The 14850-nt window shown below is 49.1% G+C and overlaps 1 protein-coding gene across 1 annotated transcript; it reads right to left on the reverse strand.

Annotated features, from left to right (window-relative positions):
* Nucleotides 1-9127: 9127 nt before the first annotated feature.
* On the reverse strand, nucleotides 9128-10798 carry LOC306927406 (T-complex protein 1 subunit theta-like; the record flags this gene model as incomplete). Its single annotated transcript, XM_079507130.1, has 1 exon — nucleotides 9128-10798. The coding sequence occupies one exon, from the start codon at nucleotides 10796-10798 to the stop codon at nucleotides 9128-9130; it is 1671 nt and encodes a 556-aa protein (XP_079363256.1).
* Nucleotides 10799-14850: the final 4052 nt, after the last annotated feature.

Raw genomic sequence — 14850 nt, forward strand, 5'->3', positions numbered from 1 at the left:
TATCACTTATTAAATACATTAAATGTCATCATGTACAACGTGAATGCAATTTAGTTTTCAACAACCCTCGCGATAAAATTATAATACTCGATCTTGTCTTTGTGATATCCAAAGACAGACCTAGTGTGCAGTGAACAGTCACACCAGCGTCAGACATTAGCATTCAGTCTTAAAACTAGCTAGTTTAGATTACCCACAAATAGTTTTTTGAGTGGTGCAACCACTCCTATAGACAGCTATGTGTGTGGCTGGGTCCCTGGGTGTGTCCGAGCACGAAAATAGCGTTATAGCATTTCTTCACCACCAAGTGTCACTGTTGTACAGTACAGACACACACAGGCCAGGGAGGAGGGTTTGTACAGCACATCACAGCACTGAGACGAGAGCTTAAGAAAGGATTTATGATACTCAGAACTCAGAAGTTGGTTGAGATCCTTTTAATATTTTAGCGATTCTGGTTCCTTATGTCATGGTTTGACTCTTCCCCTGTCTGCATTTCCATGTCAGCCACTCCCACATTCCGACTCAGTCCTTGTCACACACCTGTTCCCACTCCCTCTTCAGCCCAACAGTGACATGCCCCTTCCACACCTGTGAACACTACCCTGCTCCCTATAAGACTGCACACTCCCAGGCCCTTTTTGAAACCAGTCCCTTGACTTGAAGTGCTCTCGGGAGGTTCCCTCGTCAGGAAGATCCCCTCCAGCTGAATCAAGTTCCCTTGATTAGGGTGCTGGGTATAAAAAACAGTTTGGAAATACACTCGCCCTCCTTGTGCAGAAACTGGAAACAGACACCATTCGTTGCCATGGTTACCATCATGCTATTGTGTTACCTGTTATTTTGTTTGTACAGTTATATTGCATTGCATCGTGTATGTTTGTGTGACATGTGGATTTCATTAATATCGACATTTAAAAGGAATTACAGCGTGACTGTCAAAAAGGACATTTCATATACATCCATGGTGTTTATAAATCATTGTGTTAAAAGTTGTTTTGTTTATTTATTATTTATCATTTATTTGTGGTGGTTCTTACATTTGTAGGTCACGGTTTCCATGCGGACACAGAGCAGGGCTGCACAAGGCAATCAAGTCTAGATCGGCATAGACTCGCTCTTGAGGGCTTTATAAGCCATTTCCACTCAAGGCTGCTTGGTTTCGGACGGCACTTAATATGGCGCAGCCTCGCGTGAACGCGCATATCGAGGGCAAGTGTGTAGGGCGAGTGGCGAGGAGGCCGTTTCAGAAAGGGGGCCACTGTCAGAACATACTTCCTTGTGTTGTACCTGAGTTCCTGGTTCTCTGTTTTTGCAATTCTGAAAAGCTGCATTTTTGGACTTTACTGCTTCGAAAGGTTTGCATGTTTGAATTCTCGGTTTACTGCTTTGTGCTTTGAAGAACCTTTGCATTTTTGGCATTTCCTGCATGCTGCTACTACTCATTTGTGTTGTTTGTAGCTTGACGGCATTCTGCTTTAATAAATCATTTAATTTGAACATTCCTGCACCTTAACGGTCCTCTTTAATGACGTGAAGTCCACCTTCCAGTTCTGACAGAACCGATCCGAATGTGACGGAAGCGCACCTCCAGTTCCAGATCTTAACCCGTACAAACTCTCAGATTAAGTCGATGGCAAAAGCCGCCACGTAACGCCTTTGTGTGACGTCATGTGGGTCAACATGAAGACGTACATGATCATCGTGATACGGCCCTCACTTCACACAAGTGTGATTTTCTTCTTTCTATATTTATGTCCACTGAAGACCATGCAGTTAGTTCTCGAGTCACATGGCTCTGTTGAGTCCCTCAGAAAAGTCAGATTTGTAAAGTCAAAGTCCAGCATTCTGGATAAACCTTCCTTTTCCTTGTGAGATGAGTAAATGTGTCCTCATCTGAGCTCATTCCCTTGGACTAATAGATGAGTAAATGTGTCCTCATCTGAGCTCATTCCCTTGGACTAATAGATGAGTAAATGTGTCCTCATCTGAGCTCATTCCCTTGGACTAATAGATGAGTAAATGTGTCCTCATCTGAGCTCATTCCCCTGGACTAATAGATGAGTAAATGTGTCCTCATCTGGACACATTTACTCATCTATTAGTCCAAGGGAACAAATTACATTTACAACACAAGAGACCCTCTTCTAGACAGCTCCACCGCCTTGCCGTTTAAAAAAAAGAAGCAACCTCTGTTGTTGATGTTTTCTGCTAGTTGTTGGTGTTTGACCATTCCTCACATCGCCGTCATCCTGAAGTTCTTTCACGGATGTGCTTCTGGTTGGGATTCTGACTGCAGCTTGTGTGTTCCTGTGGGATGATGACTCCTCAGGATTGGGAGCAGCTTGTGTCTTCCTCTGGGACGCCTCAGGATCAGGAGCAGCTTGTGTCTTCCTCTGGGATGCCTCAGGATCAGGAGCAGCTTGTGTCTTCCTCTGGGACGCCTCAGGATCAGGAGCAGCTTGTGTCTTCCTCTGGGACGCCTCAGGATCAGGAGCAGCTTGTGTCTTCCTCTGGGATGTCTCAGGATTGGGAGCAGCTTGTGTCTTCCTCTGGGACGCCTCAGGATCAGGAGCAGCTTGTGTCTTCCTCTGGGAGGCCACAGGATTGGGAGCAGCTTGTGTCTTCCTCTGGGAGGCCACAGGATTGGGAGCAGCTTGTGTCTTCCTCTGGGATGCCTCAGGATTGGGAGCAGCTTGTGTCTTCCTCTGGGAGGCCACAGGATTGGGAGCAGCTTGTGTCTTCCTCTGGGATGCCTCAGGATTGGGAGCAGCTTGTGTCTTCCTCTGGGAGGCCACAGGATTGGGAGCAGCTTGTGTCTTCCTCTGGGAGGCCACAGGATTGGGAGCAGCTTGTGTCTTCCTCTGGGAGGCCACAGGATTGGGAGCAGCTTGTGTCTTCCTCTGGGAGGCCACAGGATCAGGAGCAGCTTGTGTCTTCCTCTGGGACGCCTCAGGATTGGGAGCAGCTTGTGTCTTCCTCTGGGAGGCCACAGGATTGGGAGCAGCTTGTGTCTTCCTCTGGGACGCCTCAGGATTGGGAGCAGCTTGTGTCTTCCTCTGGGAGGCCACAGGATTGGGAGCAGCTTGTGTCTTCCTCTGGGATGCCTCAGGATTGGGAGCAGCTTGTGTCTTCCTCTGGGAGGCCACAGGATTGGGAGCAGCTTGTGTCTTCCTCTGGGATGCCTCAGGATTGGGAGCAGCTTGTGTCTTCCTCTGGGACAACCCCGGGATTGGGAGCAGCTTGTGTCTTCCTCTGGGAGGCCACAGGATTGGGAGCAGCTTGTCTTCCTATGGGATGGGACGGCTCGGAGGAGAAGCGAACAACAGGTTCAAACTCTTCCCCTTCACGGCAAACTGGAGGTTTGTTTTATCACGAGGGCCGTTCGTTAACCACAGTTACGTTCTAACCGTGCTTCTGAAGGTGCTTCTGCACTGCTGGTTCTTCGCCACTCCTTCAGACATGGCATGTTCTAAAATCTACGGGCAGAAGCCTTCACTTGGCTTTGAACAATAGAAACCTACTGTAATTTACTGGCACTTTCTAAAATCTACAGGCAGCAGCCTTCACTTGGCTTTGAGCAATAGAACCCTAATTTACGTCAATTCAGCCTGAATGTGTGGGGGGAAAAAAAAGATTCCTTCTGATAGTTAGATTAGCTGTGTACGGGAGGTTCGATACTAGTAGGCCTAACATCATGGATGTTGGTTCAGTGAGTCAGATACTAGTAGGCCTAACATCATGGATGTTGGTTCAGTGAGTCAGATACTAGTAGGCCTAACATCATGGATGTTGGTTCAGTGAGTCAGATACTAGTAGGCCTAACATCATGGATGTTGGTTCAGTGAGTCAGTACAGATACTAGTAGGCCTAACATCATGGATGTTGGTTCAGTGAGTCAGATACTAGTAGGCCTAACATCATGGATGTTGGTTCAGTGAGTCAGATACTAGTAGGCCTAACATCATGGATGTTGGTTCAGTGAGTCAGATACTAGTAGGCCTAACATCATGGATGTTGGTTCAGTGAGTCAGTACAGATACTAGTAGGCCTAACATCATGGATGTTGGTTCAGTGAGTCAGATACTAGTAGGCCTAACATCATGGATGTTGGTTCAGTGAGTCAGTACAGATACTAGTAGGCCTAACATCATGGATGTTGGTTCAGTGAGTCAGCGCAGCCTTCTTCATCAGCTGAGACGTGGCGGTCGTCTCCGCGTCGGCGCCGAGGCGCCACAGCGAGCGCCGGGTGGTCTTCCAGAACCTCCAGAACCTCCAGCTTTCAACGGACGGAGGAGGAGGCCGATGACGGCGGGCTTTGGCCTCTTCCTCCTCGCTCTCTCTCTCTTCCATCTCCTCCTCCTCCTCCTCCTCCTCGCGTCTCTCTTCTTCAGTCCTCGGCGACGTCGATGTCGACGTCGAGGCCTTCGTGGCGAAACACGTTTCGGTGCTGCTGCACTCGTCTCCTCCTCCTCCTCCTCCATTTTCTTGAAGCTGCTTCTCGTAATAATCGCCCTGCCGGTGTTGCTCCTGTTCGAGGTCTCCCTGTGAGGCGAGACGTGGCTGAGGGGAGACAGCGTGGTCGTTCTTCTCCCCTCCTCCTCCTCCTGGGATCTCCTGCTGCTGCTGAGGGGAGACGGCGTGGTCGTTCTTCTCCCCTCCTCCTCCTCCTGGGATCTCCTGCTGCCGCTGCTCACCCAGGACGTTCATCTCCTGGAGGACAACCACCTCCGTCTTCTGTTCCACCTCCTCCTCCGGCGTCTCCTTCATCGCCAGCAGCTCGGCGGAGGAGGAGGAGGAGAGGAGCTTCTCGGCCAAAACGACGCGATGATGGTTCCCGGCGCTGCTCGCCGCCGCCGACTTGCAGCCGGGCGGCGAGTGGTCTGTGGCGCGGTGACACACATTGACCTTGACCTGCTGCTGCGTCTGTGCGGCGGCGGTGTCAGCTCTGCGGCGCGCGGCAGCATAGGCCAGGTTGGGCATGAGCACGCGGTTGACCATGGTGGTACGCCGCTGTAGGCCTTATACCGCGGCTGGGTGCTGTCCAGATGGGTGGGGGCGGGGCTATACCGCTCTGCGAGGAATCGTCGCTGTCGTCCATTTTGTGTCGGTGTGTGTGTCCGCGGTAAGAAAAGTAATAAATCCAAAAGTGTGTGTGTGTGTGTGTGTGTTTAGCGGGAAGCCGCCGCAGGGTTATATACGGCCGCAAGCTACTTGACGTGACGTAAGCGATGACGTATGTACGCCCATATATGGTGCTTTGATCTGGCCGGGTCCAGAGCCATAGAGTAAGACAGAGTTGCGACATTGAGGGGTCAGAAACAGAGTTATGACATTGAGGGGTCAGAAACAGAGTTATGACATTGAGGGGTCAGAAATAGAGTTATGACATTGAGGGGTCAGAAACAGAGTTATGACATTGAGGGGTCAGATACATAGTTATGACATTGAGGGGTCAGAGACATAGTTATGACATTGAGGGGTCAGAAAGCTGAGCCCTCGAGCGCTGTTCATGCAGCCTGGATGGAGTCGAGTGACAAGCTTGAGTTTGAAATAGATTGTTTTCAACGAGGGGCGGCGCAAATATCAGCATTTGTAGGCATGTGTGCAACATGACAACTGTTTTAAAAGTATTGTACAGTGACAACAAAAGTCTCTGTATGTTGTACGTATATGTCCAGAAACAGACAGAGCCATGAAGGAAAGGACAGCTGGGAGCTCACCTCGTCCACGTCACCGGCCCACTTCATAATGTGCTGGAAGGACCGCTCACTTGTGATGTCATAATATGACACCAGGAAAACCCCCTGTTGGGTTGAGAGTCAGACGTCACCAGTCACTTGAAAGAGGTGGACTTTGGCCTATATTGATATTATTGTGTGAAGTGAGGGGCTCCTGGTAACGTTTGTGTAAAATGCCGTAAACAAACATTAAAAGTCCATAGACTGCCACATGACGGTAGAGTGGCCGGATGGGAACCGCAGGGTTGCCAGTTCGAACCCTGTGGGCTCCCCCAGAGTTAGTGTCCAAGTGTCGTTGAGCAAGACACTGAACCCCTAATTGCTCCTGATGTGCAGGTCGGTGCCTTGCATGGTTTCCTCCGCCATTGGTGTGTGAATGTGTGTGCGAATGGGTGAATGTAATGCACAATCTATGTAAAGGTGTGTGAATGGGTGAATGTAATGCACATTCTATGTAAAGCGCCTTGGATAAAGGCGCTATATAAATGCACCATTTACTATTCATGATGTAAATTCAAAAGACAGATGTTAAAAAAACACGAGACCAAGATATTAATATCTACCAGACAAGAAGGACTACAGAGGGAGAGCGAGAGAGAGAGAGAGAGAGAGAGAGAGAGAGAGAGAGAGAGAGAGAGAGAGAGAGAGAGAGAGAGAGTACTCAGGGATTAGTGACACAAGGGACTCGTATACTTTTCAGATCGTGAATGCAATAAATGGTGCATTTATATATTGCCTTTTATCCAAAGCGCTTTACCAGGATGTAGAGGTTCAGACTGACTGAGTCTTGCTCAAGGACACTCGGACACTAACACAAACGGTGCCAACACAAACATTAAACACTAAATAAAAAGACAATATGACATAAATGTAGCCTACCCTTCTATGGTGTTTTTAAAACAAACATTGAACTAAAAAACAAACATTAAACCTGTGTATAGGAGAAAAAATCACACCCGTGTGAACTGAGTGGTGCAAGGTCTTATATAGCCTGATCAGCTGTGGTCTGACGTAATGTCAGTGACCATAGTAACCATGCTCATTTTATAGGGTCCCACGTACAGGTACACACATACATAGACACATAGACACATAGATACAGACAAAGCTGGTTGTTGGAGTGGTTTGCACCACTCAAAAAAATCAACACCAACAACTAAAAAAAAATCACACCCGTGTGAAGTGAGGGGCGCTCTTATCATTGCACATCACCATGGATCATCTCATACTGGCCAATCAGAATGCCTGTTGCCACAAATGTACATATGTCATATTTGGCGGACATTTGATATAATTTCTCCTTTCATTGTCGATGGTAAATATGAGACGTGTGGAGACAAGATAACGTACCATTTCCCTTCACTGTCAACGGCATTTAATGTTTGTGTTGCAGACATTTTGTGGGGACAAAGGCTGTATATATATAGGAGGGGCCAGCGCCCCTCAAAAAAAGCGAATCAAGCGACACCCGTAATAAAATATTGTCTTTTAATTCCATTATTTAATTAATGCCAGTAGTTCTGGGATTGATAACAAATAACATAATTATTAAAATATATTAACAACTTTATTTATAGGTAAACAAAAAAAAGGCTGAAACAATATAAGGCCTCGCTCACACATTCAAACACATCAGTCTCTGTTCTGGGGGGGAGAGGGGGGGTCACATAGAGCACTGAAGTCTGACGTCAGTATCAGTAGAGGGAGAGGGGGGGTCACATAGAGCACTGAAGTCTGACGTCAGTATCAGTAGAGGGCGCAAATCCACGGGTTCATGTACTTTTTATTTGCATTGTAATCCCCATAGGGGGGATTTTAGATCGCCTCATATAAGAACTGTGTTTGAAACATAAACATGTCATCCCGGCCGTTACACTCATATGGATATGAAGAATCAACTGACTGAGAGGAGACACTATTGTTACTGCTACTCAATTACATTTTCGCTAGAAAATCATATATGAGTGACGCAAACGATACAGAGACACCTCCCTGACAATATAATGATACAGAGACACCTCCCTGACAATATAACGATACAGAGACACCTCCCTGACAATATAACGATACAGAGACCACTCCCTGACAATATAACGATACAGAGACACCTCCCTGACAAAATAACGATACAGAGACACCTCCCTGACAATATAACGATACAGAGACACCTCCCTGATAATAACGCAGAGACAGCTTGTTTATTTTTGGACCACAGTGCTTATAGTAGACGACATTAAGATGAGCCCATGTTATTCTCCATCATAGAGAGATTACTTCCGTGAACCAGGGGAATCGAGGGGATGAGCGAGTGACGTCAGGACTTCGGCGCTCTATGGTTTTGGACGTAACAGCTTTGCTTGATGGCTTTGTTCTGCCCTCCTCCCCCTCATCGAGCAGAGCTGTCAAAATCACACAACTCCCATTGAAAAGTAACTGAGAGCTTGTCCCCTCTCCCCCCAAAACAGAGACAGAACAGAGCTTGGAATGTGTGAGCGGGATCGAACCCGTGACCTTGTGGTCCAACGGCAAGAGCTCTACCCACAGAGCTACCCGGACGCAGATCGACAGAGCTACCCGGACGCAGATCGACAGAGCTACCCGGACGCAGATCGACAGAGCTACCCGGACGCAGATCGACAGAGCTACCCGGACGCAGATCGACAGAGCTACCCGGAACGCAGGCCGTAAACACTGGAAAACCAAAGGAGGAACGTCATACCCTACGTATGATGGAGCTTGTTAATTTGTATTGATAACGAGCACCTTAAATCGATCAGGCTCATCGAATCCACTATCGAGCTACTATTTTTACATTTGGAAAATGATATTGAAGAAACTGTTCACTAGTTCATGTCTGTACCGTCACTTTGAGTAACATTTATTACAATTGTTTACCCGGACAGCGATGGTTGGCAGGTATCAATGCACTGTTAGACCGACATGTTTGTGCCAGCGTGGATGATTACATTTATTTCCTGATCGCCTCTAGTCTTGGTCGTTCAAACATGACGTCATGGGCCTCTGCTCGATAACATGCTCGATAAAATCAAAGCTTATTGATACCGCATTCTCGATAAGCCCAAAGCTTATTGATACCGGGTACTCGATAAACCCAAAGCTTTTTGATACCGGGTACTCGATAAGCCCAAAGCTTATTGATACCGGGTACTGGATAAGCTCAAAGCTTATTGATACCGGGTACTGGATAAGCCCAAAGCTTATTGATACCGGGTACTCGATAAGCTTGTTATCAGGGTCTTTTGGGGGTATTGGGTTTCGAGCTCCATCCTAGTCATACGTCAACGGTCTACTCTGCGTCCTGGATTGAATTGACGGACATATCCACTGACGCCGGTGTGAGTGAGCGCCATCGTTAAAGGGGGGGTTCAGTCGTCGTCGTTATCCCAGTCCTTCTTGGCCTTGGGCGCCTTGGGTCCGCCCGCCGGCTTGGCCATGATGATCTGGTTGACCCGCAGCACGGTGACCGCGGCGTTGCTGGCCAGCTTGATGCCCCAGTGCTTGACCAGGAAGGGCTCGGCCACGGCGGGCGCCTCCGCCACGTCCCGCAGCGCCAGCGCCTCCGCCTCGATGTCGAGGCCCGCCGTGCCGCGGCCCTCGTGGTGCGCCGCGTACAGTTTGGAGATCAGCTCGTTGGCCTTGAAGCCGTTGTTCTCGGCCAGGGCCCGCGGCACCGCCTCGAAGGCCTCGGCGAACTTCTTGACGGCGTACTGCTCCAGTCCCGGGCACGCCTCCCCGTAGGCGGCCACGCGCCGCGCCAGCTGGATCTCGGTGGCGCCGGCACCGGGCAGCAGGCGGGGGTCCCTCGCCAGTGCCTTGAAGCAGTTCACGCCGTCGTCCACGGCACGCTCCACGTCGTCCATCAGGTTCTCCGTGGAGCCGCGGAGCACCAGCGTGGAGACGCCGGCTCCGCCAACCCCTCCCCCCTCCCCCTCCTCGTGCCTGAAGACCACCAGCTGCGTGTCGCCCACCTCGGCGCGGTACACGCTGTCGCAGCGGCCCATCTCGTCCGGCGTGGGCGGGGCAGCAAGCGAGGGCAGCTCCGTGGCGCCCAGCGTGCGGCAGAGGCGCCGCAGATCGTGCTTGGAGAGCAGCCGCACCACCATCAGGCCGTGCTTGTCGGCGTAGTGCAGCGCCAGGTCGCCCACCTTCCCGCCGCACACCACCACGGTGGCGCCCGCCTCACGGATGGCGAGGACGCGCGCCTCCATCAGGTCCTCCTCGCCGCGCGAGAAGCTCCGCAGCTCGGCCGCGCTGCGGATCAGCACCGTGCCTTTGGCCTCCGTGGACTCGGCGTCCAGCGGGCAGGAGTAGACGGCCACGCGGGCGTCCCTCGCCGACGTCACGCTGCCCTCCGCCTCGCGCCGGAACACCATGCCGCGCAGCGTGGTGGACGCCGCCAGGCCCGAGCCCAGCACCTTGCACACGCGCACGTTGTCCACGTTGAAGCTGCTCCCCGACTCCGGGTAGACGGAGACGCACGCCTCGGCGATGAGCCCGGCCAGGAAGTCCTCGTGGCCGGTCTGCTTGCTCATGATGGCCGGGCGGATGGCGGCCGCCACCTCCTTCACGTCGTGGAGGTTCGTCACCCGGGAGCACACGCACTCGGGCAGCGCCTCCAGCGCCTTGCGGCAGGCCATCTCGTAGCCCTGGATGACCTCGGGCACGGCCAGGCCCATGCGCAGCAGCTCCTCGGCGTGCTCCAGGAGGGCGCCGGCGAACACCAGCACGAAGTTGGTGCCGTCGCCGGCCTCCTGCTCCTGCATGTGCGACGCCATGGCCAGCATCTTGGCGGCCGGGTGCTGCACCTCCAGCTCGCGCAGAATGGTGGCGGCGTCGTTGGTGACGAAGCTCTTCTCCAGGTGGTTGACCACCATCTTGTTCATGCCGTTGGGGCCGTAGGCCGTGCGCGTGGTCGCCGCCAGCTCCCGGCAGGCCTGCACGTTGCGGAACACCGTGTCCTCCAGGCCGGAGTAGTGCTTGGCTCCGTCCTTCAGCATCTGGGAGAAGCCTGGAGCTTTGGGAACGTGGAACGCCATCTTTGTTTCGCTGCTTGGTGTGGTGTACAGACAGGACAGGAGAGAAGAGAATCCACACAATGAGCTCTAGTTAATTATCTATAGTAAAGATCTATCTATAACCTCTGTTGTAGTTTAATATAGAGCTGCACCTCTGACTTAGTTAAATACGTCATCCATATATGGATGACGTATTTCTTCCCATATATGGTGTTTGGGTGTGTTTGTTTTTGCCGTGCAGTGAAGACGGTCCTCTGTTTCAGCGTGTTCTATAGCCCCTCCTATGCACAGGTTTAATGTTTGTCTTTAGTTCAAAGTTTGTTTTGTAAACGCCGTTGACAATGAAGGGAACATGTACGTCTTAAACAAGCAACCGTGTGAAGTGAGGGGCGATTTCCCTGTAAACATGAAGGGGAATAAATATATTACATATATAGAACGGTCATTAACAGTTGTGAGAACTGATACATTACAGACAGTATACTGAGGGGTATTTAGCCCCTCAGTATACTGAGAGGCTTAATACCCCTCAGTATACTGAGGGGTATTTAGCCTCTCAGTATACTGAGGGGTATTAAGCCTCTCAGTATACTGAGGGGTATTTAGCCCCTCAGTATACTGAGAGGCTTAATACCCCTCAGTATACTGAGAGGCTAAATACCCCTCAGTATACTGAGAGGCTAAATACCCCTCAGTATACTGAGAGGCTTAATACCCCTCAGTATACTGAGGGGTATTTAGCCTCTCAGTATACTGAGAGGCTAAATACCCCTCAGTATACTGAGAGGCTAAATACCCCTCAGTATACTGAGAGGCTAAATACCCCTCAGTATACTGAGAGGCTTAATACCCCTCAGTATACTGAGGGGTATTAAGCCTCTCAGTATACTGAGGGGTATTTAGCCCATAGTACTTGACCTAGCCTCAACCTCCTACAGGCATATGTATCTGTCTTGTGTATCTTAACCCTGTAAGCCCCAACATTGCAATGGTACAACATATTTTAATTCATTCATTCATTCATTATTGTTTTTTTATGTTCTTTTTTCACCTAAACGTCATCATTGATGTCCATTGCAATGCCATTGGTCATGATATTTGGATTATTTGCATATAAATACCCCCCACAGAGGCTGAAATTCACACAAATTAAAAATCTCTGGACTCTGAAATAATTGTAATATATGTTTTTTTTGTGATCATTAGAATGTCTAGAACATGTTTTATTTATTATTGTGAAAGATATCCCCCAAATGTAAAGTATTAATTTATTATTATTATTTTAATAATGATTATAAAATGTGCATAAAATGTGCATAAAACTTATTTATTTATTTATTTTTACATAATTTCCTCTGATAAGTCCTGGTAGTAAAAAGTAGTAGTAAGGTTGAAATCTCTTTTTTGTATAAATAGTATAAATTAATCCGGGTTTTACAGGCCTTTATTTTGATGTAGACTTAGAGAGCAGTTTATGTAGACCCTAACCCTAACCCTTTTATGTAAACACAGCAATGTATAGTATGTATCACTGCATGAAAAGAGGAGTTAACGGGCAATTATGGGCACTGTATTTTCCCGTAAACCTCAAGTTTATCAGCATATACAGTTAATATACAGGTGTGATGGTACATATACAGTTAATATACGGTAATATACAGGTGTGATGGTACATATACAGTTAATATACGGTAATATACAGGTGTGATGGTACATATACAGTTAATATACGGTAATATACAGGTGTGATGGTACATATACAGTTAATATACGGTAATATACAGGTGTGATGGTACATATACAGTTAATATACGGTAATATACAGGTGTGATGGTACATATACAGTTAATATACGGTAATATACAGGTGTGATGGTACATATACAGTTAATATACGGTAATATACAGGTGTGATGGTACATATACAGTTAATATACGGTAATATACAGGTGTGATGGTACATATACAGTTAATATACGGTAATATACAGGTGTGATGGTACAATTCGGGAGTTTACCGGAGTTTGTTGGAAAGTTTAACGGGAGTTTCCTGTAATATACACATCCGTATTCCAAGCTGTTTGCGCAGTGTATATATGCATAGTTTCATTATATACATTTTCCACTGTTAGGCTCTTATCTTATGTATGATTCATAACTATTTTTTGAGTGTCGCAAACCACTCCAATAACCAGCTTTGTCTGTACCCGTGTACCCGTGTCTGTACCCGTGTACCTGTACGTGGCCCCACGTACATGTGAGCATGGTTGCTATGGTTAGTGTGTGACGTCACTGCACCACTCAGTTCACACGGGTGTGATTTTTATGTATTTGATGTATTGTCATGCTTTTTATTCTTTGTTCTTGCTTAATGTAAATCGCTCTGGATTAAGAGCGTCTGATAAAATGCCTAAATTGATAAACTGACGTTCAAAATCTTAACAGCAAGACGGTCAACATGGCAGCAGAAATATGGAATAGTTGTGACAATGAGTCGACCAAAAAATGTGCAATTCAATCTACAAATTTGAGATAATTGTTGATAAATATAAAACATTACTATGAACCTCTTACATTTTAGTAACTCTTTAGTAACATTTTAGTTTTGTTATTATTTGTATTAGTATAAAACAAGACAAAAAAAGCGTATAGGTACTATAAGCTACTGCTTCAGCCTACACCTTTTCTGTCCAAATATTCTCTGTAAAGTTCTGTTGTTGGTGAGACGTAGGAGGGGCGCGCACGGACAGGAGGCAACCCACAGAGCCTAGTCCTTCCACCTCTACGGGCAGGAGTCAACCCACAGAGCCTAGTCCTTCCACCTCTACGGACAGGAGTCAACCCACAGAGCCTAGTCCTTCCACCTCTACGGACAGGAGTCAACCCACAGAGCCTAGTCCTTCCACCTCTACGGACAGGAGGCAACCCACAGAGCCTAGTCCTTCCACCTCTACGGACAGGAGTCAACCCACAGAGCCTAGTCCTTCCACCTCTACGGACAGGAGTCAACCCACAGAGCCTAGTCCTTCCACCTCTACGGACAGGAGGCAACCCACAGAGCCTAGTCCTTCCACCTCTACGGACAGGAGTCAACCCACAGAGCCTAGACCTTCCACCTCTACGGACAGGAGTCAACCCACAGAGCCTAGTCCTTCCACCTCTACGGACAGGAGTCAACCCACAGAGCCTAGTCCTTCCACCTCTACGGACAGGAGTCAACCCACAGAGCCTAGTCCTTCCACCTCTACGGACAGGAGGCAACCCACAGAGCCTAGTCCTTCCACCTCTACGGACAGGAGTCAACCCACAGAGCCTAGTCCTTCCACCTCTACGGACAGGAGTCAACCCACAGAGCCTAGTCCTTCCACCTCTACGGACAGGAGTCAACCCACAGAGCCTAGTCCTTCCACCTCTACAGACAGGAGGCAACCCACAGAGCCTAGTCCTTCCACCTCTACGGACAGGAGTCAACCCACAGAGCCTAGTCCTTCCACCTCTACGGACAGGAGTCAACCCACAGAGCCTAGTCCTTCCACCTCTACGGACAGGAGTCAACCCACAGAGCCTAGTCCTTCCACCTCTACGGACAGGAGTCAACCCACAGAGCCTAGTCCTTCCACCTCTACGGACAGGAGTCAACCCACAGAGCCTAGTCCTTCCACCTCTACGGACAGGAGGCAACCCACAGAGCCTAGTCCTTCCACCTCTACGGACAGGAGTCAACCCACAGAGCCTAGTCCTTCCACCTCTACGGACAGGAGTCAACCCACAGAGCCTAGTCCTTCCACCTCTACGGACAGGAGTCAACCCACAGAGCCTAGTCCTTCCACCTCTACGGACAGGAGTCAACCCACAGAGCCTAGTCCTTCCACCTCTACGGACAGGAGTCAACCCACAGAGCCTAGTCCTTCCACCTCTACGGACAGGAGTCAACCCACAGAGCCTAGTCCTTCCACCTCTACGGACAGGAGTCAACCCACAGAGCCTAGTCCTTCCACCTCTACGGACAGGAGTCAACCCACAGAGCCTAGTCCTTCCACCTCTACGGACAGGAGTCAACCCACAGAGCCTAGTC

Source organism: Electrona antarctica (genome assembly GCF_951216825.1).
Source record: "Electrona antarctica genome assembly, chromosome: 1".
Lineage (NCBI taxonomy): Eukaryota > Metazoa > Chordata > Actinopteri > Myctophiformes > Myctophidae > Electrona > Electrona antarctica.